Source organism: Lontra canadensis, unplaced genomic scaffold (assembly GCF_010015895.1).
Source record: "Lontra canadensis isolate GAN:19392208 unplaced genomic scaffold, GSC_riverotter_1.0 scaffold104, whole genome shotgun sequence".
Lineage (NCBI taxonomy): Eukaryota > Metazoa > Chordata > Mammalia > Carnivora > Mustelidae > Lontra > Lontra canadensis.
This window is the reverse complement of record NW_022631098.1, coordinates 1,135,668-1,162,212: the sequence shown is the minus strand read 5'-3', so window position 1 is coordinate 1,162,212 and position 26,545 is coordinate 1,135,668. Positions and strand designations below refer to the sequence as shown.

At 44.8% G+C, this 26,545-nt stretch overlaps 1 protein-coding gene across 2 annotated transcripts in view; it reads left to right on the top strand.

Annotated features, from left to right (window-relative positions):
- The window catches only part of GUCY1A2 (guanylate cyclase 1 soluble subunit alpha 2), a 308,505-nt gene that overhangs the window by 23,796 nt on the left and 258,164 nt on the right, over positions 1–26,545 (top strand). For both annotated transcript variants that reach the window (XM_032838446.1, XM_032838445.1), the window contains exons 2-3: positions 5,378–5,439; positions 14,304–14,425. In XM_032838446.1, the coding sequence (XP_032694337.1) occupies positions 5,378–5,439; positions 14,304–14,425 (184 nt within the window). The remainder of the gene's footprint in view (positions 1–5,377; positions 5,440–14,303; positions 14,426–26,545) is intronic.

Sequence of the window (26,545 nt, the reverse complement as noted above, 5' to 3'; positions counted from 1 at the left end):
AATGGACGTAGGACTCCTTCTGAGCACCCTCTGAGATCAGGATACTAAAGGGATTGAGAATTTTGATGAGAAAAGGAAGGAAAATATGCAGTGGTGATTTCTGGAGATCTGTTTTGGGAGTGTAGGTGATGGTGGGAGGGGTTCGGCCCATCAGAACTTGGCATCCGTGTAGTAGACGCCCGGCTGCTTGGAAAGGGAAGGGGTGAGCCAGAGGAGGAGAAGTGGAGGGAGGGGAAGGGCGAGCGCACGTTAGACTTGGCGATTTTGCCTATGGCTTTCTTTGTGTGTGGAGGTTTGGTGGACAGAATGTTCCGTGTGTTCTCAAGAAGCAGACAACTAATTTGAATCCATGTGTTTCTTTAATTGTATGTTGACATTAAAAAAATGCTATCTGAGGACAATTTCCGAAGGGAAGAGATGCTTTCTTTGCAAGGGAGGACTTGTCATGTCTCTAACTTTGGTTCTTTTTCCGTCAGATGGTGATCATGGCACCAGGCTGACTATTTGACTGGACTGATGCAAGGATCAGTTGCGATAACACGGATTAGAAACTGCGGACCGGAAAGTGCTCAGCCCAGTACAGTTTTAAACGTTACGTACGGTGTAGGTTGGAGATGATGTGCTTGGATTCTGGAGCAGGTTACCTGAGACTCAACCCTGGTGTTGTCTCTTTTTACCTGTGTGGCACAGGGCAACTCAAATGCTGTGTGTCTCGCCTTTCTTAGCTGTAAAGTAATAACACCCATGAAGATGTGAAGGCTCACATGGAGGAAGTGTCACTCGAGCCATTATGTTGTGTGTACGAGCCTGCGCTAAATCGAATACTGACGTAAGCGCCTGGGAGTGAATTACATGGGAATTGAAAAAACCCTATATTTATGCCTCAAGCCGTATAGCTCTTTGTTTATCTAAGAAATTCATACTTGATTATAAGCCATTAGTGACAGTTAAGGAACAAACTGTGTTGAATTTGACAGTTGGGTGTGTATACCTCCAGAAGCTTACTTCTCCTGACGCTTGAATAAAGAAACTGTTCTCATGAATGCTGACTTACTTGGTTCAAATAAGGTTTCTGGAGGATTACTGGTCTTGATTATCATGTTTATACCTTAAACGAAAGGTTTTCAACCCTGACTGCCCACTGGAAGCAACTGGGTCTCCCAGACTGGTGGAATGGGAAAATTTGGAGGTGGAGCTCAGGCGCTGGTGTTTTCTAGAAGGTCCCCAAGGTGATTTTAATGTGCAGAGAGAATAGAAAACCACTGGCTTAGAGCATTAGTAATTAAATGTATATCACTATTATTTAGTTTCTGGATATTTAATTTTCCCATGTTTAGGTAAATAAAATGACGTGGCTAGTTACAGATATTTGTTTAAAGGAGGATGGATGTATGGTTTCCATTAATTCTGTAGCCTACCGGTCTGTGCTGTAAAGCAGAAATGAGAAGTTTGTTTTTAAGTTATCTGTGAAGTTGTGTCTATTTTTGGCATGATGAAGTGCTGTCAGTATTAACGTAGAATCCCAGGATGTTCAAGGTCAAAGGGACCCTCCAGGCATCTAGTAGAAACAGGGTACACTTTGAAGCCAGTCCTGGCCTGCAGTGGTTTAGTCACTCACTGGTTTTGTGATGCCGGGATACTTACTTAACCAGTCTGAGACTCAGCTTCTTGATCTCTAAAATTGAGGTGAACGTGTGCCATCTATCTGGGGACAGGGGTTCCCGCGCGCGCATGCGCAGAGGCGTGCACATTGGCGGCCTGGCTCCCCGCCTCCTGCCAGATCCGGGATCCATCTGGTGCGGGTCTCCAGAGCAGAGACTGTGCCCCAGGCTCCGCTTGCCGTCTGAGCCTGCAGGGCCAGCTGCTGGGAACGGCTTCCTCCCACTCCTCAGGGACCACTTCTCTGGCTCTGCTGGGACCGTTTCATGGCTGGCTGTTTGGATCCCATGACCTTCTGTGAGCATCACATTTAGTCCGCGGGGTCAGCGCTGCTGGCCAAGCAGGGGGAAGCTATTCTGAGACCAGAGATGAAGATGGTTCCCGGTGGCTCCGTGATGGCAGCTTCTGAGTACTTTCTGTTTAACCCTATAGTTTCCATGGGTGGGACCCAGACGGCCGCCTTGTCTGTCCGGCTGTCTTCCTGTTCAGCGCTCCTTGGTGTTGAGCCGGGATGGTAGGAGACCCCAGCTCTATCTTAGCTTGGGGTAAGCAGAGAAGAATCACAGATCTCTTTGTCTTTTTGTGAAAGGAAGAGTGCCTTTTTCTTTTTCCCCACCCATGTCTCGCAGATCCTCCAGCCTCTGGCTATGAAGTTATAAGGCCACCTGGTTCTTCTGCTGCACACTCTTTGTGTCCTGGGAAGGAGGCTCATAGCTTGTTTCTTATTTCTTGTAAAGCTTAATGCCTGGGCTCCTGATCTCAGCTGTGGTGCCTCAGGGTCCTTCCCATATGTAAGCCTGCTTTCTAGATCTGTCCCCAATCTTCATTTTCAGAATTCTGCTTTTACCGCCATCTCTGGACTGATCTGAAGTTTTCCTTGGAAATATTTATATGTTCTGCTGCCATTTTTTTTTTTAATCGTTTCTTCTGTCTCCTGGAATCGGCACCCTCTTACGAGGGGAGGTCACGCTAGCTCTGTTGATTTTTTTGGGTGGTAAGAGTCTCGAAGCATTACACTTAGGGGGCGGATGCTCTATCCTGTCCTCCACTGGACTATGAAATGCTCGAGGGTGGAAGCCGTGTTTTGCAGCTGAGCATGGTCATAACTATCCGTTACTAGGTACCACCTGTGCACCAGAGACTGCTTTATTTCAATTAATTTCCATGGAAAGTAATGTCTACATAAGGAATCGTATCTCAGAGAGCTTAAGTGAACCACCCAGGGTCCTCTAGCTCATGAATCCCAGAGCTGGATTTTGAACTCACTTTGATATTAAATCTTCTTTTCTAAAATCATGTTTCTAAACTCCTTCTTAAAGGAGGGGACAGATACAGATAGGAGGAAGGGGATCTTGGTCTGTGGAACTGTTGAGTGGGGGACATGTGTAGAGTTGCATTCTTAAAGAAGAGAAGGTCTGCCCATCTTCAGACCCCCCCGTGTTTCCTACTCACACACTGGCTTGTGTCACTGACGTAATGTGGACACTAAGACGTTTACCCTATGACTCTCCAGGCAGAAGTCACCCCTGTGGATGTTGTGGCCCCCATGTGGGTCTTCATGCTGTTGTATTCAGGGCAGAGAGACCCAGAGATTTCGTGAAGATGTCTCTCACTGATGAGAGCCATTGGTTGAGCAATCAGGCAGACTCTGAAGAAGGTTCACTGAGTCCACGGCGATGAGATGTCCTGGGGAGTCAGGTGTGTGGGGAAGTCTGCCGTGGCTTGCTGGTGAGGAGACGCTCTGCCCTCAGCCTCCGTACTCCTCGTTTAGACCCTCAGAACGTGCCCACTGGCTTCGGCAGGCCACAGGAAGTGTGTAAATGCTTTCCCAAGTTGAAGTTTGGTCAGCTATGGCCAGAGAACGTTTTCTTTTTAATGTATTTGGAAACTATAAATTTAACTCCCACTGGGGAAGAAAAGTAATTGCTTTACAAAAGAAAAAAAAAATCAGCTCTTTAAAAGGCTCAACTCCTCTTGCAAACATGTGCTTTTTAATGACTGGGAAATTCCTGGTGCAGGGAAAAAATGTCCCTTTGTACAGATGAGGTCATTCTGGTCTTTACTGGCTGGCCCTGTGCACTCGAGTTCCTGCTTTCTGTTCCATGTGTTGCGACCAGAGGTTACTGGAAGGGTAATCCCGCTCTGCATATTGACTGCGTTTAGGGCGTGCGGCCAAAGAGAAAGTTATCTTAGTTCACCAGCTGCCAAGCCAGTGCAAGGGGCCCAGGTCCCAGGGGTCCTGAGCCAGTGACTTGGTTTGCATTGGCCGCGGGTCGGGTTTTGAAAGCACACTTTTCCTGTGCACTAGGATTGCTGTGTCTGCTTCATCCCCCCTAGATTTCTCAACAGCTCCACTGCTCTTGGCTCAGACGTGATTTTTTCGTTTCCTTAGGTACCTTCTATTTACTCTGCTTTGGTTCTGAGCTACCTGTGCAGGTTCGAAGCCTCCCGTTCATCTTTTTAACGTAGTACAAATGAAAACCGGCTGTTGAAAGCATTTGCCCTGTACCTATTTCCTTCAACACGGGGAGGCTGATTCCTCCTAAAATTAATTTCTGATTGCTTTGGCTTAAGGGAAGCCTTAGATTTGTTCAGTGAAAGGGCTTTCCTCAATGGTAGCGTAGAACAGATTTCAGGGGATGCCCTTGATTTAATCGAAGTTCACTTTCCTCTTGCTTTCGAATAACCCTTTCCTGTCAAGAAGGAGGCTGAAACTTGGAAGAGTCTTGGGTAAGGAGGCTGCTACCTCTGTCCTGGACATTTTCATAGAGAGGTGAACAGGGAAGGGGAGCAAGGGAGCCTGGACGACAACCTCTGTCTGTAGCCTTTTTAAAAAAAATTGCCTGTTTTTAAGACGGTGAGCTTTCTCAACCTCACTCAGATATGTGTGGTTAATCAGGGGCAGAGCCGTGAGATTGCCAACTGCCTGCTGCCTCCCATCTCAAGAAGAGAATGTCAAAGTCCTTATGTTCCCCTAAAATTCATCCGTTGCTGTAATGAACCCATCTTTTGATAAGCCTGCGGAAGATTATTCTCTGTGCCCGAATGACTCTGCGTTTTTATATTTTAAAAAATTCACACTCTTGCCCCTGAAAAATTAGGTTCTTACCATAATTTCTTAATTAAATCTATGTTCTGGGATCTTCAGTCAGAAACTACAAACTCAGGCTCTGTTGCCTAAGTTAGCCTAAGAAAAAATGTCTTGATCTGGAATTAAGAAACTCTATCTTCAGCTGTCATGGAGACGAAAGGATTCTACTGTTTGGTCAGGAATGACTTAGGTATTTGCCACACCCCCCCTCCCTTGTCCACGAGGGTTTGGAGCCCTTGCTTGGAATCTCTTGGGTCCTTGAAGAAGTCAGGTTTGACCTGAGCACGACCCACATTTCCTTTAGTACACCTCCCCTCCGCTGCCCCCAAAACCTTGGTTTATTGCCAGCAGATGTTTTGTTGAACCTAAGAGCTGGTATGGAAGAATTGGAAAAAATACAGCCAGGAAATTCTATCCTACTTGAAACCGAGAAATTCTCGGTAATTGCTGAGGGCCTCCTATTAGTTCCTGCGGGGAAAATACATGGCAGAATGTGTAATGGGTTAATATTGTAAAGCAAAAATGCATACGAGATCAGTCAGAAGGTGCATATCTGCGTCTGATGCTCAGAATGGGAATGGCACTGATCTGCTGATAATATATTTTGTTGTTGTTATTATTCTCCAGCCTCAAACGATACAGCAGACTCTCAAGAGGACCCTGCAGTATTATGAGCACCAAGTTATTGGGTAAGTAAAACGGATTTTGGTCATTATTTGGGCAAATTAAAGATAATTACTCAAACATAGATGTTGAGCCTGTGGTTTTCTGCCACCCAGGCGGGTCTTATTTCACACTGGCTGTGCTCCCAGGGTGGGCTGGGGGCTCGTCGGGACCCCTGCAGTGTTTTCCTTGGGCCTGTTTGTGTTTCATGCTTTTACATGAAATTCCCTTCTGGTATCACCTTTCCTTTTTGTTTTTTCTTCTTGTATTCTTACCCCCTTATTCCCATCCACTGAATCTGATGATTTTGCCCTGGGAATGTGGTAAGGTTTAATGACACCAACGGAGGGGCTTTATATGGGATTTCAGAATCCTTAGTTAAAGTCTCTTCAAAGTCATCACAAGCCTAACATTTCAGTGAGGGGCACTGCTTTAGTTAGAGTACTCATGCTACCTAGTTTTCTTTAATCTTCCCTTTCTGGACATCATAAGACGACAAGGTGAAGAAATGGGAGCTCACAGCCTCACCAGCATGTAGAACTTTAACTGTAACTGTTTTGCAAAGGGTGATGATAATGGTAACGACTAATCCAGGATTAGATGCTGTGGGTGCATGAGGTCATCTCAGTGAGCATATTCTGTACACAGAAAGCTCCAAATGAGAGTGAGGTATACTTTCAGTTGGCTAGGGAGGAAGCGGTTGGAAATCCAGAAGCCTAAATTCTGCTTTCTGTTGGAATCTAGCTTGAAATGAAGGAAGCAGATTCATTGACATGAGAGGTATTGTATATTTTTAATTCACATTGTTAACGTTCTGTACGCATTATTGTGATTTATTTGTGTAAGAACTTTGGGGGGGTTAAGATTCAGACCCTGATACCTCTTAAAATGCTGTCGATCATCATCTAACATTTGGGGCTAATAGTCAATGCCATGGGGATCAAGGATGCATTTTTGGTTATTGGGATATAGTGTGATTTAAAAAAAAAAAACAACAGAAGAAAAGAAAAATTGGTGGAAAAATAATCTTGGTATCTAGTACAATGCCGTATACTGTAAGTGCTTGGTGATTATGTTAATTGTCATTTCAAAGGGAATTGCTTTGAAACGTTGTCACATCAATTCTCCAAAGTGCAGTACTAGGAAAAGCATATTATTTAAGCTCATGAGATGGGTTTTAGTTTGAGGCCATTAGTGATTTTAAATGGTTTATCCTAACGGAGGTAAATGATGTCAAATTAATCTCTCTCCACATATTCTAAAATAAAACTTAATCACTCTCATTGGATCTGCTGCTTCCACAGTGTGATGTTTGGATTAAATTAGTCAATAGACTTGGAACAGTTTCTTGCATATGGTGAACACTACATGTTTGCTTGCTCTTCTGTTTATTATTATTTTTAATATTTTAAAGACACTACCAGTAATCTAATGCAGGCTTTTCCTGGAATAGTGAATGCTCTGTTTTGAAATGAAATCGTAACTGGTCCAAGTCTCATTTGTGAACTAAGCTATGTCTTCACGGCAAATTGGAATGGGAGTTTTAGAACTATGATCAGAAGAGGTAACTAAACTATATTATCGGAATCAGAAAATTCTTTTTTCCATTAGTAACATGTGATGTAGGAAAAGACATTAGGGTTTGAAGCTGATGGCCAAGAAAGAATTCTTGAGATGTCTTTGGTGCAAGAAGGTGGTTTTATTAAAGAAAGCCCCCCCACCCCCTCCGCCCCGTGGGCAGAAAGAGCTGTAGGGGGGGGGGTTATGAGCTGTGGGCTACTTATATGCGTTTAAGTTGGGAGGGGGTTAGGGATCAGGTAAGTCTCTAAGGAAGTCAGGAAGCAAGGTTTCCAGATTTTAGGGGGCTAGCTGTGATTAGGGAGAGGCGTTTATTACCGCCTCATAAAACCCGAGTCACGAGGCCCTTCAGGTGTCTATCGGTGGGTCCTATGCTTGGGGAAGGATTGCCAGCAAGTATCGTGGTGGGTAGAGATTTTTATGTTAAAATAGACTTCCAGGATCCTGGTGGTTGAGCTCAGAGTGCCTTTTGCCTTTAGCGGAGCTTTGACATCGGGGCAGCTGGGTCCTTAGAGGACTGTCACTCTGCCTGTTTCAACGACTTGCCAATGGGCTGCAGATAGCAAGGAAATTTAATAACTCCTCTTCTGCCTTTGTTTCCCACATCAAGACGGGGTTCTCTTTTATCGAAACCACTGCCTCAGGTCTCCCGTTCGCTCTGTGTAGACGGAGCCTGGGGAGGTTCATGGCCCCAAAGGGTCTTTTCTAGTCCCGCTTCCTGCAGACGCGGTGTAGAGAAAACGGTGCACACGGCCCGGATGTGAAGCGGTGTCACGACGTCCGGCCGGTTCCAAAGAGACCTGTGAACGGACGTTCCCCACGCGCTGCTTCTGAGCGCTTGAAGCCCCGAGCGCACTGCCTTTCCTCTTGCGCGTGCGCATGAAGAGAAAACCCGCGGGCGTAGCTTTGAGACGTGTGCAGCATTGTGACGTGTGCAGCCATTGTGACGTGTGCAGGCATTGTGACGTGTGCCTTTCCTGACTGTGTGTTCCTCTTCCGTCAGTCCTGGCCTCCCTGTCCACCTGCCCCTGTCTGAGCCCTTGAATTAAGTATTCGCACCTGTGCTCTGTTTCTCTTAGGGAGACGCAGCTAAGGGCTCTTTATCCCTAACTAGAGAGGAGTATGTTTCTGCCAGTTAAAGGGATTTCAGGCAACCCATAAGAAGTGCTGAATATTCGCTACCTAGTTCTGGGGGGGCAGGGGGAGGATGGGACAGACGTGCTTTTCCAAATCCCTGAAATAAGGCTTTGCCTAAGGGTTGTCTTGAAGTCCTTCAGCTTTTAGGTGCCTTAGGCTGGGATGACGAATCAGGTTGGTTAACAAGGAGTATAAGCTAGCCCTCCTGGTTTTTGTTTTTGTTTTTAATTTTTTTTTAAAAAATTAACTTTTTAAATTTAAGAATTTATTTCTTACAAAAAATTAAATGTTATTTTTTATTTTTTAAAGAAAAAATCTAGATTCTAGTTTGCAGAGTAATATTAGTTTCAGGTGCACAATATAGTGATTCGGCACTTTCCTGCATCACCCGGGCGCCCTCCTTCATCCCTTTCACCTGTTTCCCCCACCCCCAACCCCCGCCCCGCTGGTGACCGCCCGTGTTTTCTCTGTTTTTCCGAGTCCGTTTCTTTGTCTCTCTTTCCTTTCGGCTCACTTGTTTAGTGTCTAAAATTCCACACATGAGTGAAATCATGTGGTATTTGTCTTTCTCTAACTGACTTAGGTCCCTTAGCCTGATAGTCTCCAGCTCCATCCATGTCCAGAAGGGCACTGACCCTCCTGATTTTAGTTTTTCTTTTCTTTTCTTTTTTTTAAAGATTTTGTTTATTTATTTGACAGAGAGATCACAAGTAGGCAGAGAGAGAGGAAGAGAAGCAGGCTCCCCGCCTAGCAGAGAGCCCGATGTGGGGCTCGATCCCAGGACTCCGGGATCATGACCTGAGCCAAAGGCAGAGGCTTTAACCCACTGAGCCACCCAGGTGCCCCCTGATTTTAGTTTCTTAAGTCAGCCTCTCATCACTGGCCTCCTAACCTCCCCTTTTTCTCCATTAAAACTGCTGTGGGGGACGCCTGGGTGGCTCAGTTGGTTGGGCGGCTGCCTTCAGGTCAGGTCATGATCCCAGTGTTCTGGGATCAAGTCCCACATCAGTCTTCTTGCTCAGCGGGGAGCCTGCTTCTCCCTCTGCCTCTGCCTGCCTCTCTGCCTCTCTGTCTGCCTGTGCTCGCTCGCTCTCTCTAACAAATAAATAAAATCTTAGGAAAAAAAAAACTGCCGTGGACCTCTTTATTTATCAGAGCCTCGGGGTTGTTCGCTGCTCCTTGAGGCGTCCTCGCATCCCTAGGAACGGAGGCGTTCGTCTCCGTGAGGGGCGCGAGTGCAGGGAGCAGCCGTGCAGACGGAGGACTGGGAGCGAGACAGCCTCCCTGCGCCCCAGGAACTTTGTCTTTAAACATTTGCTCTGTTCCTCGACTTGTCCAACCTCTCGTTCGCGGATTTCTTCATAGAGACCATTCAGGTTGTCTCCACTGTCACCGCGGCTTCTAGAGCCACCCCGATCTCGTGCTGGGGCTGCTCCTCCTGTCCCGCGAGCTGGTGGGTCCAGCACCGTAAAGGGACTAAACAGATTAGATGATGCCGCGGGTTCTCAGGTGTTGGCGTGCATCAGAGTCACCTGCAGCCTTGCTGAAACCCGGAGGGCTGGACTCCGCCCCCGGGGCTTCTGACCCCATATATCCCGAGCGCTCAGAAGGCGGCGTTTCTGACCGGTTTGCAGGTGACTCTGCTGACTGCCGCCGCGGGTCAGGTATTACGCTGTGACATCCCTGCTTTCAGCCCTATGGTGACTTACTGTCCTAGACCAAAATCTGAACTGTTGCTGGGATCTGCCTCTGCTTTCCTCTCTGACTGTAACCCCCCTCCACTTCCCCTTTCTACTGCCTCCCTGGCAGGCCAGGCCTTTGTGTGTTTTTTTTTTTTTTTAATACATTCAGGTCTCTGTTGAAATGTCACTATCTTCCAAAAAACATACTCTGGCCACCCATTCTAGAGAAACCCTCCATCCCCTACTTCTACCTCCCACCCCGATCATTTTGTATTGTGTCGCTCTCTGTTACTGTTTTTGGTAGAGCTTATCATAGCTTCTGTTGTTGACTTATCTAAAAGATTTACCTTTATGGTCCTATGCCTTCGTAATTGCTCAGTTCATAGGAGGGACTAACATGTTTTCTTGGGGGGGTGGTGTGAGTAAATGAAAGGAATGCACCTGGAGGTCTTCTATACATGGAGGGGTGTGTACCGTGGATGAAAGAGTAGATTGTGCTTGGAAGGGGCATAAAAGGTGGGCTTGAGACACTGCCCGGGGTCTATTACAGTTCTAATGCCAAGAGCCTTTCCTATAGAGCATATATTTTACTGACTTACGGGCTTAATTTCTTATTTATGCTTCATGTTCTGATGCTGTGTGTCAGACTGACTTGGTGTAAGTTTCTCATATTTTTAATTCCTTTTTTTTTTTTCCTGTAAATTGCATGAGCGCACTCACCCTGACAGTGTCCTGGTCATGAAGCAGGTCTTCTTGCCTCGGTGCAAAATGAGAACAAGGGTGCTGAGCATACTTCTTCGTGCTTGTCTCTGTAACTCACGCTTCTAGGGGATGAGCTCACTTCTTGGGCATTGTGTCTGGAAAGAACAGTAGGGAACAAGAGGTGTAAGTAGGAAGCAGGCTGGGTTCACCTTCAGAATTCAGAGGCACTGGGATTGAGGGAAGTCTGGTTTATGAGGACTGTTTTCCTCTGCTGTCATTTTTACCATTATGCCCGGTGCCTCCTTGTCTCTGGGCATCTTGTCCCATGGTTTAGAGCCGAGGGCTGAGAAAATGTGCCTCGGGAGCAAAGCTACCATGTGGCAGATTTACTAAATTAATTAATTAATTTATTTATTTATTTATTTATTTATTTTTAAGATTTTTTTATTTATTTGACAGAATGAGATCACAAGTAGGCAGAGAGGAAGCAGAGAGAGAGAGAAAGAGAGGAGGAAGCAGGTTCCCTGCCGAGCAGAGAGCCCAATGCGGGACTTTCAATCCCAGGACCCTGAGATCATGACCTGAGCTGAAGGCAGAGGCTTAACCCACTGAGCCACCCAGATTTACTAAATTTAAAGTCAGACTCTGCCTTTGAATGATTTAGGGCACCTGATCTAACCTCCCTGAGCCTCTGTTTTCTCATGTTTAAGATGCTAGTAATAGCAGCGTTGGTTGGGCTGACGTTCAGTGAAATTATAACGATAACATCAGGTCACAGAATCATGGAAAGTACTACAGTGCTCGGTATACAGAATTGTCAGTGTGTTCACGGAGTCTTTATTACTGTTGCCACTCTTAGTCTCTGACTCTTCTGCACGACAGTGTTCGGTTGTCCGTTCACCCTCCCACTGCATTATTGCCCTGTCCAGCCTGAGTTGCTAGAATTTTCGAATCTTGTTTACCGTCAGGAGCCAAACATGCTCAGTTCGTCCTCTGGCTGTAGCTTCTTGTTCCTGGGAGGTGGGATTTTATTTATTTATTTCTTTCTCCTTCATCCAAATTTCTACCTCTAGAGTGCCTCCCTGGCCACTTTGACTCACGTTTACACTATGTGACTCCTACCCGTCCATAGCTGCTGGGGACAGATTAGCAGGACCATGCAGACAAAGCAGAGATGTTTTTAAAACCACAATTGGAAAACACATGATAATCTGACTTCGTGGGATGTGATGTTCCATCATTATATATTTTAAAAACTGAAGTATGAAGAAATAGGTATTCAGACTCATGCCACTCGTTTTGTACCCCCCCCCCCCCCAAGAATAAGCATCATTCTGCTCATATCACAAGTGGGCCTGCTTGCCAACCTCCTATTAGTTTGGGACAACATTTCCTATAGTCATCTAAAATTAAATTGTTATTCCAATTATCACCATGGGCTCCGTGTTTGTTTTGTACACCCAAGCTTCTGTTCCTTTTTTCTTTAGACAACTGAATGGGGTTAAGCTACAATGATTTCCATAGAACACGAGAAGTGGGTAACCCAGATTATTCTGGAAAATAAACTTGAATGATATTGCTTTTGCTGTTATGGTCAGATTTGGGGGCTATCCAGTATTTTATCTAAAAAGTGATCAAGCTTTTTCCTATATTTACATAGAATATCTATCTGAATGAATGAAAACAATGAGATAAAAGCTACTATCCATTGATCGATCAGTGTTTTTGAGGCAACGTACTGGGCATGTTAGGTCTCTTATATTTTATGTAATGCTGACCATCTATTTCATAAGATCATTGCATGAAGCTCATTTTACAAATAAGGAAATTGAGGCTATGAGAAAAAATACTTTGTCTAGGGTAATTCCAGTTAAAACGTGGGAGCCTGATTTTATAAGTAAGCCTGTATTTGTCTGTTTTTAATAACTGCCTTCCCCATTCCACCTTTTATCAAGTGTCCTGCATTCAGGAAACTGTAGTATTTTGCCAGCCTGGTTTATTGGGGTCTAACTCCGTGAGGTGTGCAGACCTGAGGCCATGTTATTTTTTCTGTTCAGTTATTTCAAACACGTGAGGATGGGTTTCCACTGATGCTAGCGCAGGCAGCTCGCCCGATTTCAGGGAATTTCCCGGAAGTCCCAATTCCACACCAGGCGAGTCCACATCTTCAACCCCCTGCCCAGTCTCACCCTTACACCACTGCGTCAGGCCTCGGTCTGAGCGACTGGGAATATAGCTTAGAGGGGGTATCCTGTGGTTTTTCACTCCTGGGGTCCAGGCCGCCCCTTTCTGGGCTCCTCTCTCTTCTGATGTATTTTTTTTTTTTTAAGATTTATTTATTTATTTATTTATTTGACAGACCAAGATCACAAGTAGGCAGAGAAGCAGGCAGAGAGAGAGGAAGGGAAGCAGGCTCCCCACTGAGCAGAGAGCCCGATGCAGGGCTCGATCCCAGGACGCTGGGATCATGACCTGAGCTGAAGGCAGAGGCTTTGACCCACTGAGCCACCCAGGCGCCCCTCTTCTGATGCATCAGGCAGGAATGAAATGGAAAATGGCAGAAGCTTTTTCAAATTCACTGGTGGTTGGAACAGTCCTGTCTTGACTGTGGTGTCCTCAGTTGGGTCCATGTACGGGTTCTACCTGGACAGTGTCAGATGGCCCTCCTCCTGGCTCTGAGGACCACACTCTCCAGTCTTGCCAGTGGGATCCGTCTCCTGCTGGATGGGGAGGGCGGTCAGCAGGGACCACGAATGCTCCCCTCTCTTTCCCCCCACCCCCCCTCTTTCCTGGTATCTCCTCACCCATGGGCAACTCCTGTTTGCCAAATGGAGGTACGGTGCTGCTCTCATTGGCTTCTTGTCCTTTTCCCTGTTAGTAGCTCTTTCTGGAACCTCCCTCCACTCAGGAATTATGCCACCTCAGCAGACGTTCATGGTGGGTCGCGATACCCAGCCCCCGGTCTTAATCGGGGTGGACCCTCTTTCCCCAGCTGGGCTTCTGCAGAAAACGTGTCCTTTCTCTTTCTCTTGGAGGAGAGGGGAGGAGGGGTAATAACAGCGCTGTCTTCCTAGGCCACTTCCTCGCTCTTCTGAGAATTGCCTTTCAGATTTGTTTCATTCCTTGGTGTCTGTAACCAGCAGTAGCAGGGACTTGAGTCCTTTCTTAAGTTCTGGTGGAAATGGCTACTCTTGGGGGGAATGTGGGAGCCTTAGGTCCCTATTATCTTGAGCGTTGGTGCCTTGGCTCTGATCCAGAGGCAACTGGAGAAGATCCAGGCGACACCTGGTGACCCAGGTGTTTCGTCATTCTGTCCTCGCAAGAACTTGGGGCTGGGGGTGGGGGGGTCGTCATTTTATGAGGGGGGCAGGTTACACCCACAGAGGTGAGTTCACTTCCCCACGTCTCACAGACGACGGGAAGACCACAAGACTCCAGATGCTTGCTTAGCGAATTTGTACCATGAGTCAGGCTTTGTGCTAAACGTCTTCCTCGTAGGACCGGGTGACCCACCGAGGCAAAGCGCTCCGACAAGGAAGCCGTCTCCGTACCGGCTGCGGACGGGCCGGTGTTTTCACCCGGTGCTGCCGTGTTAACACCGGCCCCGGGTTCCTGGTCCACGCCGCGAACGCCCACGTTTGCGGCCACTTTTGCAAGAAACGGTGTCTAAAAGCTGCCATTATTTTAGAATGTGGCTACACCAGGGGCACAGACGGCGTGTGCTCATGTGTACGCATACTCGCACGTGGTTTAAAAGTGGCCTCCGTGTGCTAATTCTGTTTTCTTCTTAGTTACAGGGATGCAGAAAGGAATTTCCACAGTATCTCCAACAGATGGTCCTATGCAGACCATTCCAGCAAAGAGGAAGTCGAAGACGTCTCAGGAATCCTTCAGTGCGCTGCTAACATGCTCGGTATATTAACTCTGTATTCCTGTGGGTGACACGGCAGGAAGGGAAGGGGCACAGATGGTATAAACGTTCCATTTTCTGCAAATGAGAGGACTAGAGATGAAGGCAAAGGAAGACCAAGACCTTGTCTTCAAGTGATTTAATGTCAACACTCCTGGAGATGTTTAAGCACAAATTATGTGCCTCCATTTACTTAGAGGGTGAAAAACATAATAATAAGAATACTCGCCTTCCAGGAAAACTTGAACTTTGTACGTTGGGATTTGCCTCCTGTGCAAATCTGATTTCTGGCTCTGAACCTTGACTGAAGTTGGGGATCTTCCTGTCTGAGTCCGTGATTGTCTAGTCTCTAATAATTTCAGTATTATTATCACTGTTCTTTGTGAGAGGCCGTGGCTGGAGCGGGAGGGTGGCTCACACGTCCTGCCAGTGGGCTCAAGGACTCAGCAGTGAGGCAGGTCGTCTCCTGAGGTCTTTGTCCGTGTGTGTGCGCGTGTGTGTGTCCATGTTGAAGATCCCAGTGTTCATGATGGCAGGACTGTTGTTGGATGCTCCCAGCATGGCTAAGGGGTGATGTTGTGAGCTGTACCGAATCATGCCGTGTTAAGGCACCCAGAGTGAGCCGTGCTATCTTACTATCTGATGTTGGTGGTGTGTGAGAGCTGCGTTGTATTATATGTCAAGTAGATACCATAGCAGGGATATTTTTTTGCCCCAATGTCTTACATGGGTTTTTAATTAAAAAAAAAAAAAAACTTTATCAAATTTTTGGGGGAGCCCTCCCTTCTCCTTATTACTCAGACAGGGACCTGTGGAGTGTTGGTAGGGAACAACCAGTCTTAGTGACCAACTCCACATAGAACTCAGAATCCCCTTTCCCTCAGGGTCTGAAGATGAGGACTGGGACAAACTTGTTTGCCTGACCCTCTTTACCCCTTAGAGTAAGTGCTTTCACGGGAGACCTTGGGGTGCCTCCTACCACAGATTCCAGGTGACCTCAAACCACGAGTCTACCAGATTTTTCTAAACATACTGACAGCCAGAGGTAGATCTGGCTTTTGTACGCTGGAGCCTTGATGACGTCTACCCATGGATAACATTTTCATTCTGGGTAAACCCAAAATGTTCTGTGAGGAACTTGGACCTTTTGTGAGGAGTGGTTTGTCTATAATATAAGCAAGGGAGTGAGGGACAGTGAAAAGGAAGCCCACAGGTTTACTTAACCTTTGTCCCCCTTAATGTATACAGGGGCAGGGATGTCCTTCTACCCCAGGGAACTCAGTTATTGCAGAAGAGAAGGGATAAGAACAAATGGGGCCCAGGGCTTGGCGTGACCCAGACTATTTATAGTTTTGTCCATTAGTTTAAAAAAAAAAAAAGAAAAAAAAAAAGGAGCAACTAAGGTTGGTAACTTGGAAGGCAAGGGTAATTTGTTAAATGGATCATGTTTTAATGCCACCATTTTATAGAAGAAGGGACATCTTAATTCTCCCCCAAATAGGCCTAACCTCCAATAAAAGATGGGCATTTAAATAGAATAAACTTAGTTCAATGACCAAGAAAGAAAAGAAGGAAGGAAGGAAGGGAAGGAGGGAAGGAGGAAGCCTGAGCTCTATCATCAGCCTTCATTTCTCTTGAGACTTGGTGGGCTAAGATGGTGCCCCATGAAGGGACGCATGAGAATCTCAGCAGAGGGATGTTTACTATTTGGAAAAGCGGTTCTTGACTTGCGCAGTTCGTAAATACTTCCCTGCCCCTCACATCTCCTTGGCTTATGCTCCCAGCCTGGCCAGCGGGAGGGCGCGGAAGTGTCCAGGGTAAAGCTGTGGCGGTCCTGAAGGCCTCTGCATCCGCTTGCTCTTGGGTCCGGCAGTTGGGCGAGTAACCACCAGGGGACGCTGTTGGCCCAGCACAGCGTCGTTGTCTGTGGCATGGCCTGGAGCTGCAGATCCCCTTGTGAGAGGAAAGTCTCCTGAAAGTGCTACCTGATATTAGGGAAAGAGTGGTTTTAGTAGACAAGAGCAATTAGATTTTTTTCTTTTCTTTTCTTTCTTTCTTTCTTTTTTTTTTTTTTTTTAAGATTTTATTTATTTATTTGACAGAGAGAGACGCAGCGAGAGAGGGAACACAAGCAGGGGGAGTGGGAGAGGGAGAAGCAGGCTTCCCGTGGAGCAGGGAGCCGGATGCGGGGCTCGATCCAGTGACCCTGGGATCATGTCCTGAGCTGAAGGCAGACACTTAACGACTGAGCCACCCAGGCACCCCCGTTAGATTTTTTTAAAAAGATTTTTATTTATTGATTAGAGAACATGAGCCAGGGGGAGGAGCAGAGGGAGAAACAGACTTCCCACTCAGCAGGGAGCCCAGTGATGTGGGGTTGGATTCTCAGAACCAGGGATCATGACCTGAGCCGAAGGTAGACACTTAACCAACTGAGCCACCCAGGTACCCTGAGAGATGAGATTTTATTTACACCTTAGTAATAATGGTAATTTTTAAAATGTAAAATAATGGTAATTAGTAAAAATAATGGTAGAAAATATTGGTAATTAGTGAAATGTAAAAAGCATAATCTTTTAAAAAAATATTTATTTATTTGACACAGGGGGAGACCACAAGTAGGCAGGGGTGGGGGATGAGGGGTGAGCAGGCTCCCTGCTGAGCAGAGAGCGGGATGCGGGCCTCGATCCCAGGACCCTGAGATCATGACCTGAGCCGAAGGCAGAGGCTTTAACCCACTGAGCCACCCAGGTGCCCCTAAAAAGCATGATCTTGTACAACTTAAATTTCTGAAGAAGAAAACGAAATGTCTGCCGTCTGTTGCCCAGAGACTGGCGTGGGTCCAACAGGTGATGACGGGCTTGAGCGTTGCCTGTTCTCTTTGAGTCTTGTCTTGTCATGACTCCTGCAATACGGACTGCCCGAGGACAAAGGTAACAGCTTCACTGGTCAGAGTCCTTGGAAGCTGTGTTTTCAACAAGTCACAGAACGGTGGTTGATCTCGGTTTGCTGAGATTTCCTCTTGTTCAGTGACATTTAAATTCTCCTGGGCAATCATTTATGAGAAGGCAAAAATCCATCAACTCCATGAAGAGGAAAGCATGACCTGAGAAAGGAGCCGTCTTTGGAGTGAGGGAGTTTGGCACGGAAATAGAGAATCTCAGCCTGGTTCAGAGAATCCTTCTAGAGGGGTACCAGTGGGAGATTTTCCAACAGTACGATACACATTCATCGCCTTTGGGTGGCATGGTTAAATATGGTGTATTTGGACAGGGAGAACATACTTCTCTTGTCTACTTCATCAACCAGGAGCTAGTAGTAGAGACGAGAAATGGGTGTGTTCAGTTATCTGTGTGTTGCTTCACTTATTATCAAGAAAGATTAAAAGTCCTTAGGTCAGAAAATAGGACTAGGGAAGCCAGTTTTGCTTCTTGCAAAATGACCTTATCTGTCAGCTTAGTATGTATTCCTCTAGAGGGTTTGATCATGTGCTGGCTTTTTCGGTTGAAGTTTGAGTTGAGTGGTTGGCCTGCAATGAAAGGACCTGCAGAGTGGGAGAAATCTTGCTGCAGAAAACAGGCTTGGCCTCTGTCCCATGTTTGTTCTGTTGTTTCCTTCCTAGGACTCTCTGGAAACACATGTGTGATGGAGTGGGTCATCCCCTTCCTAGTAATGGGACGGAATTGTTTCCAGATCAACATTTTGCCATTTATTTCTCTCTCTCTCTCTTTTTGGCTTAGAAACTGGTAGTTGCTATTTTTCGTCTCATCATTTACAAATTTAGGGATATTAAGGACAGACTGCTCAGAGTCTTTTATTCGCCTCCTTTTGGTGCTCTGGCTGTCCCCGTGGTAATGCAGGACCTCTCCAAAGAGGCTTTTAAACTCTGGGAAAGGCTATACAGAGAAAGATCGCTGTGAACTCTGCCCTCCCCGCTGGACGCTTTCTGTGTGAAATTTACTGCTTTATTTGGAATAGATCTTCTGCTCACCAAAATGATCTAATTTTAGTTGCCTGAAAAATTATGGCTTTTCCAGTCGTAATTTGCGAAGCCCATTTTTAGCTCCAATTAAAAGTAGTAAATGTATTTATATTCTTAGGTGCAACAGTGAGTATTTTCTTGGATATCGAAATGCTTCAGTGGTACAAAGGAGTGTCTATGAGAAAGTGTTAAAGGATCAGTATCATGTATCTGTGTTTGTTGCTAAAGTGTTAGCACCTGGTCCTGTGGTTTGGACTTAGGTAATGTTGAGGGACAGGGACAGAGGAGGGAGAGTTAAGGAAGAAGGATAACAAGTAGCGTAGCTTCCTTACATAATGCAATGCAGAATAAATGAGGGTTTTGGCTATTTCAGTCGTTTTCTTTTGGCTTTTTCTTATCAACCCAGGCAGAGTCTGGGACATTCAGGATATGCGGGACAACAGAAGAATGGATAGCTAACTACTTGGATGTGCCCCATTGTTTTCCTTGCAACAGAGTAACCCTCTCTGTTCAGAAAAGCATCAATGGTGCATCTCCCTAAATAGGCGGGATAACAAGGCCTTAATCACCTCAGAGCAGTGTCTTCCCACCAGCCCCCTTTTAGCCTTGGAGATAGAAAAACAGATGTTAAAGTGGCTTTAGGTTTGGTCCTATACTCTGGCGGGGGGGTCTCAGTCTTGGCCTGTTTGACTTCTGCAGAAGGGGTTGTGGGTGTGGCGTTTGGAGAGCGTCTGGTGCTGTAGGATGGAGGAGATGCGGAGGGAAAAGGTCCTTGCACAACCAGATACCTGGTACCTGGTTTCTGGTAGAAATCAGAAGTGAGCGCTCGGGGTCATCCCCTTGCCGGGACAGAGCGCGAACCCGGGGCTGCTGGTTTGGTAGGAGCAGGTATGTATCAAGTATCAGCGAGTGTAGCTGCCTGCTGCTTTCACTACGTGCATTTTCTCTCCAAAGAATCAAAGACATGAATGGTGAAAGAACGGCCATCCGTTTTCTCTCTTTTAAAAAAGAAGGTCTTCTGGGAGAGTGAGGCTTTATGGTCTGCAAAAACCCAGCATGTCTCAAGTCAGAATCAGGAGCAACGTCATGGGGATATTTGTTGGGAAAGGGCTGGTGAGGAAGATGGAGGACCTGCGCCTTTGGGGCGCAGAACTCACGGCTTCTTCCTGGCGGCAGGGACTCTGAGACCCTCTGAAGGCAGAGCTCTCTGTCCAGTGCCACGCATTCCAGAATCCTTAGCTGACAGAGAGTTTTGTTTTATAAGCAATAATTTGTTGTTTATAGGTTAACTTGTCTGTGCTTTTTGGTTTATATCATGATGGGGAATGTGCACTTCGCAGCCTTCTAAATGACCATAAAACTGTGAAGGATTAGTCAGCCTTCCTTAGGGTTAAGCTTACTTTGGGGGTTTTCTTGGAATAAATCTAACACATGCTCCAATTCACTAAAGAATTACACGATTAACGTCTTTAGAGTCTTGGAGAACGAGTTGGTGCAATAACCACTTAATATTTTCATTGAAGAATTAGGATCAATGGCAGCAGATACATTCTACTGATATAATTCTTGTTACAATAACTTGGTAAATCATGTCAGTATCTTTATGAAATGAATTAGAGTTAGGGTGTTTGGAGGAGACTTAATTTCTTAATTGATTTAATAATGGTATTATAATATACTAGTGCTTCAGAACAAAAATGAGCCAGAATTATTTGGGTTGAATTTGCAGTTTAGCTACTTAGTGGCTGTATGGATTGGAATGAGTTACTTCATCTTTCCCATACTTTACATTTCTCATTTTGTAAGATGGTTATAATATAACTACTTACCTCCCACAGTCATTAGGAAGATGAAATAATTTAATTTATATAAAGTACTTAAAGCAGCCCGAGAAATAAGAAAAGCTACACAAGCATTTGCTCTGAGTATGGGATATTCTTAGAATAAAATTTGCATCAGCCCCAGGAGGTCTCTGTCGCTCACTTCTGTGGGTGAGGAAGTGGGTACTTTGTTAACTTGTTAGGTTTCCTTGTCAGGGATGAGGAGCCACAGAAGCAGAATTTATACCCAGGTCAGTCTGATTCCCAACCTCTTGTTCTTTCCAGTGCTTTCTGCTGCCTTCCAGAGTTGTTGGACTGAGGCTGACTTTCTATCACTTCTCTTTTGCTAACCCCACAAGTCTTTCTGGGTCTGTGAACTGTGACTGTTTTACTTAGTTCATTCCTGTTCCAGAGTGTACCTGGGATATTTGCTTATATGAGACAAGTAGTACGCAAAACATTTCTCCCTGGTCCTGAGGAGAGCACTTTTTTTTCCCCACAATTTGGATCTTTTTCAGTTTAGAAATAGTATTTTCCTTTAGATTTCATGTGTTGACAATGCCAGTGAGGGGTGATGTGTTTGTACTCATGACACAAACAGGGTTTCTCAGTTAAGCCTTTATAAATCGGTTGGCTAAGATTGCAAGCTGATCTTGGCATTTACCTGGCTTAACATGTTAGACCTCACTGGTGGGGCACAAAGCCTCAAAAGGTGGTACTTCTCATAACATTGATTTTTTTTTTTTTTTTTTTAAATGGATGTTGCCTTTTAAAGTTTAGGAACACTGTCACGGTATCTCATTAGGAAAGTCATTATAGTATAGTATCTCATTGAATAACACAGATTAATAACATAATTTAATTCCTAACCAAGGTCTTGAGGAGCAGGTCTAGGTAAATTGGAAAGAACCTCTGTTTTCTGTTCTCTGCTCACATACTTTGCCCGAAGGGCTTAGATAGGGCACGTGGGTCTAAGAAGGAATGAGACCACTATGGCGGACACTAACTCCAATATGTGTCAAGTAAATACTTAAATAAAAATGGAACCTTCACTCCTGCACATCTGTTTCAGAAGATGGAAATAAGTTGAACAGAGATGTGAAATGCTTTCTCTCCTCCCATAGACACTTTCTTATTTTAGGAGTATTTTCTTCTGACTCTTTCGATCAGCCTTTTCCCATTTGTCCTTTTTATTACTTTTTTTTTCTTTCTTTTTTGTCTTCTCTGTTTATCTCTATTGCATTGTCTCCTGCCACTACCGACTTCGTCTGGCGCTTCTCTGTATGGGAGGGCAGCTTCTCCCATCCTATATTCCTCAGACTGTTGTTCTCTTTCTGAATTCTTCATGAAATAGGCTTTTGTTTTTCTTTTCCCCTTAAATTTTTAAAAATGACTAATTTCAGTATGGTTTTAGATTCATAGAAAAGCCATGAAGATAGTTTATAAATTTCTCATATATCCCACATTCCTTTCTTCTGTTATTGATACCTGACATTATTGTGGTACTTGGGTCCCAGTTAGTGAGCAAGTATTCCTGTATTGTTGCTGACTAAATTCCATGCTTTATTCAGGTATCTTTGGTTTTTATCTGTTTTCCATTCCAGGATCTCACTTAAGATACCGTATTACATTTGGTTGTCCTATCTCGTTAGACCCTCTCGTCTATGACAGTTGCTCAGATTTTCCTTATTTTCAATGAACTTGATGGTTCTGAGGGGTACTGGTTGTCTGCTGGGTGCTCTGATGTGCATGTGTGTGCGTGGGGAACATTTCCTCCCTTTCTAACACTACAAGATGACCCAGGCTTGTCTTGTGTATTTTCTGCCCCTGCCCTAGATTCAGCTGTCTATCCAAGGAGTCTTGGTTCCTTTCACTGGAGAATGGTGTTAGAAACCAAAATCTGGGTGCTAGGAGTACTGTTGCTACTGGTGTATTCTTGTTTCCAAGCCATCACAGGTGATGGAGCAGGGAAATATGTCTGTGTCGATAACTCACGAATATATGCTTATCTGTGACTATTTCTGTAGGTGCTCCTCCGTATCTGTATTGCGCTAAATATACATCCATAGTGCTCCAACCGTGGGGGTCATTCTCACCCTTTCGCCTTGCTTGTCTGTAACCTCCTACTGCCCCAGTGGGAAACTTGGCTCTCACTGGCCATCCCTTCAGTCTGCTCAGTCGTTGGATTGCTGTATGCACGGACAGTTGTTCCAGAGAATACGTATGTCCATGGGAGAAGGTGGTATCAGCCACAAGTAGAGTGTTAGTGTCCATGTTTGGAGTATGAAGCTACATGTTGAGTTTTAGGGACTCCACTCATATCCAGTGTTAGGGCGGCACCTTTCTCCTCCACTACCTCCAGCAAGGTGTTTCTCATACCTTTATAATATAGTAACATCCTTTTATCACTTTCTTAATTCTGTCCTGTGATTCTGTGATAGCCTACAAAATAGAAAAAAATCTGTTACATGATAATATATAATATATAAATGTATTTCTCTGTATATAATATATAATTTATGTTAATATATAAAGATAAAAATCTATTTAACTTGTGTATATTAAGGTTTACTTTCTGTGATGGAAAATTCCGAGTATTGATAAATGCATAGTTTCATGTATCTATCATTAAAGTATCCTGTGGAGTCCTTGAACTGTCCTAAAAAAAAATCCCCTATGCTTCACCCATTCAAACCTGACCTCCTCTCTGCATCAGACCCCTGGCAACTACAGATCTGTTTGTCCTTCTGTAGTTTTGTCTTTTTCAGAATGTCCTATAAATGGAATCACACAATACTTAAACTTTTTACATTTTTTTAATACTACATCAATAAATTATAAAAGTATACTTTTTTCCTTTGGCTTAGCAGTAGGCATTTAGGATTAATACACGACTTTGTGTGGCTTGATGGTCGATTCCTTTTTAATCTCTGAATAGTATTTCATCCTACATGAAGGACCCCACCCTTGGCTTATGCATTCATCTCTTGAAGGGCAGCCTGGTTGTTTCTGTTTTTGGCAACTATGAATAAACCTGCGGTAAACATTCAACCGCAGGTTTTTATGTAGCCTAAAGTTCATTTGGTCAATGTCTAGGAATAGGATTGCCACATTTTGTTTGTTAGCTTTGTAAGAAACTGCTAAAATGCCTTCTCCAGTGGCTGTGCCATTTCTTTTCTTTTTTTTTTTTAAATCATTTTTTAAAATTTATTTTCAGCATAACAGTATTCATTGTTTTTGTACCACATCCAGTGCTCCATGCAATCCGTGCCCTCTCTAATACCCACCACCTGGTTACCCCAAACTCCCACCCCCCAACCTCTTCAAACCCTTCAGATTGTTTTTCAGAGTCCATAGTCTCTCATGGTTCACCTCCCCTTCCAATTTCCCCCAACTCCCTTCTCCTAACTCCCCATGTCCTCCATGCTATTTGTTATGCTCCACAAATAAGTGAAGCCATATGATAATTGACTCTCTCTGCTTGACTTATTTCACTCAGCATAATCTCTTCCAGTCCTGTCCATGTTGCTACAAAAGTTGGGGATTCATCCTTTCTGATGGAGGCATCATACTCCAGTGTATATGGACCACATCTTCCTTATCCATTCATCCGTTGAAGGGCATCTTGGTTCTTTCCACAGTTTGGCAACCGTGGAAAGAACCAAGATGCCCTTCAACGGATGAATGGATAAGGCTGTGCCATTTCTTGCTCCTCCTATCCAGAAATGGGTATTGTCAAGTTTTGTTTGGTCTGTTTTTAAAATTTTTGTCCTTCTAATTGACGGGCCTTTTCCCTTGACATTTCATAAACAGCACCTGCTGTTACAATTTCAGTGTATACCAAGGAGAGTTAAGTATTTTGTTTTCCTGCTTTATCATCCTTTTTCAAGATCTTAGGACGGAGTGGTCACACTGCTTGAAAAATTCTGAATCCGGGCAGAGATTGTCCATGGTACTACTAGGTAGAATCTTTATCTTTGGTTTAGTAAAAATAAGTCCCAGAACAGAGTTAGTTAGAAATTTTAGGACTTGGGTGTAAATTTAAGTGACATCACTTGTAATCCTATAATTGGAGAAGCCCACAAACAGTCCTGACCTCTTCTGTGCCCCCGGCCTCCAGAGCAATTCCTGTTAGGAATTACAGGAATTACAGGAATTACAGGAACTTCCTAGTACTCAGGGCATTCTCAGAAGCGGGTTTCTCAAGCCTCTTCCACAATTCCCATTACTCTTCTCAGGAGGTCGTATCACTTGCATTTCGGATCTGCCGCTTTCCTCCCAGGGGAACAAGTTAGGTGTGACTCAGAGCAGAAGGGACGGGAGTGCGGGCGGGTCAGGCTGCTCACAGAGGGTCACCCCGTTAGCGCGTGGGGCAGCCACGAGACCGTGAGGCTCTCACGTGAGAGGCTGCAGCATTGTCCACGGACCCCTCTACTGCCTCTGTGAGAAGAGAGTTGTGGCTGTTTCTGTTTTTCCTCTGAGTTAGAAGGAAGCTTATTCTTCCATTACTGTATGGGAGAGCAGAGTGGGAGCCCATAGCATTGCCTGGGTCAGACTCCAAGCCCATTTTTGTTGCCATCCTCGGACCCATGACCTATTTCATAGTGATCTGGCGCAGTTCCTTTTTTAATCTAAACACCGTGTTTGGAGCCTTTTCACTCAAATGAACACACCACCTCCCCTTCTGCCTTCGCTTTTTCCTTTTTATGTGACGGCTTTTATTCGTCAGATAAATCATTTCTGTGTGGAGGTCTACTTTTTAAACATTTTTTAGTACCTTATGTTCTGTTTTCATGGTGCTTTGCTACAGAGCTCGGACTGTGGGACCACTATACATTTTAATAGCTTGCCATTTAGTTATCCTGAAAATTAATGAAAAGTAAGATTAGACTTAAATTCAAACATCTTGGGTTGTGTGCTAGATGAGTTGTCACTTTTACTGCCTTGAGTTCAGGTCTCAAGTCAGTTTTGAGTGTTCCTGACAGTATTTCTATGAGTTATTTACATTGGTGAATAGAGTTTTAGGAGTTAAATAAAAATGCTCCCCGAATTAAGGCTTTTTATGTGTGGTACATTCCTCTATTATCTCACTGTGAGTCTATTTTTAAAAAGCGAAAGTCTTCGTCTCTTTGATTTGTTGTTTGAGAGCTTGCCCAGTAAAAGATGCTCGTATGTTTTATTTGCCATGCGGGGATCTAGGGAGATCTAGGGAGGATAAAATGTGAGGACCAAGGGAGGATTCTGGATCATGGATGATCTTTATGGGTGCTTTAGATTTTTGCCTATTTCTGTTACCCCTAGTGGTAGATTGAGTGTTAGGAGACCCATTTCTGATGTAGCATGATTGAACCCCAAATTCCAGTTTCTGGCTTATCCTGGTTATTTCCTATATTTCGACGAACTTGGGTCTTACCTTTGAAATAAGAAATGGTAATTTCCCTGTGTGGAAAGAGAAGCTGTAGACCTGAACATACTAGTTCCCTGTGCTATAAATGAATTTTATTGTAGCCCTTGTGGGCTGTGTGTATACTGGCCACCAACGTTACCATCCAGATCTGGTTGGGGTAGGTTCTCCTTGGGGGAGAAATGGCTGGGGACTGGGGGGGTTGGGCTTCACTTAGCACATTGAAAATGGGAGTGAGAAGAACCACAGTGGTGAGTCCCCCATGGAAGGGGTGAAAGCTGGATGGGGTGTGGAGAGAGTGTTACTTGAAGGAAGAGGAGTGTTTGTGACAGATGCAAAAAGAGACCAACAGAGCACTACTAGCAGTCAGTTGAAGAAAAAGCAGATGCAATGTTCATAAGCAAGGGTGCTGAGGTAATTCCTGCCTCCTACACACTGGCCAAGATTGAACATTGTCCAGAGCTAATGAGGAAAAAAAAAGAGGAAAAGCCAGCTCTGAAAGTATCTATTTTTATTTTAACATTTATGAATGTATGCTTTGGTTTTTGCTAGGGAGATGTGTTTTGCATTATTGATTTGAATCCTAATCCCAGAATAGTTATTTCTAGTCCAGAATCTAAAACAGTGGATTCCTCTCATGAGGGTACAGTAGGAGCATCTGGAGACATTAACTAAAAGACAACAAAAACAAAAACACAACAAAGGGACCAGCCTGCAGACACTGTGTACTGTGTAAACTCTCTGCTCTGTAAGTACCAGATAGTGTGATTCATCTAGGATTGGAACCAGGAATTTGTATATTTAAAAATAAGCTCCCCTGAGAGTTCTGGGGTGTGGGCATGTCTTGATCCCTTAATTCCAAGGCTAACCCTGCTCTTGGGCAAGTATGCTTATTAGGACACTTCGCCGAATTCATA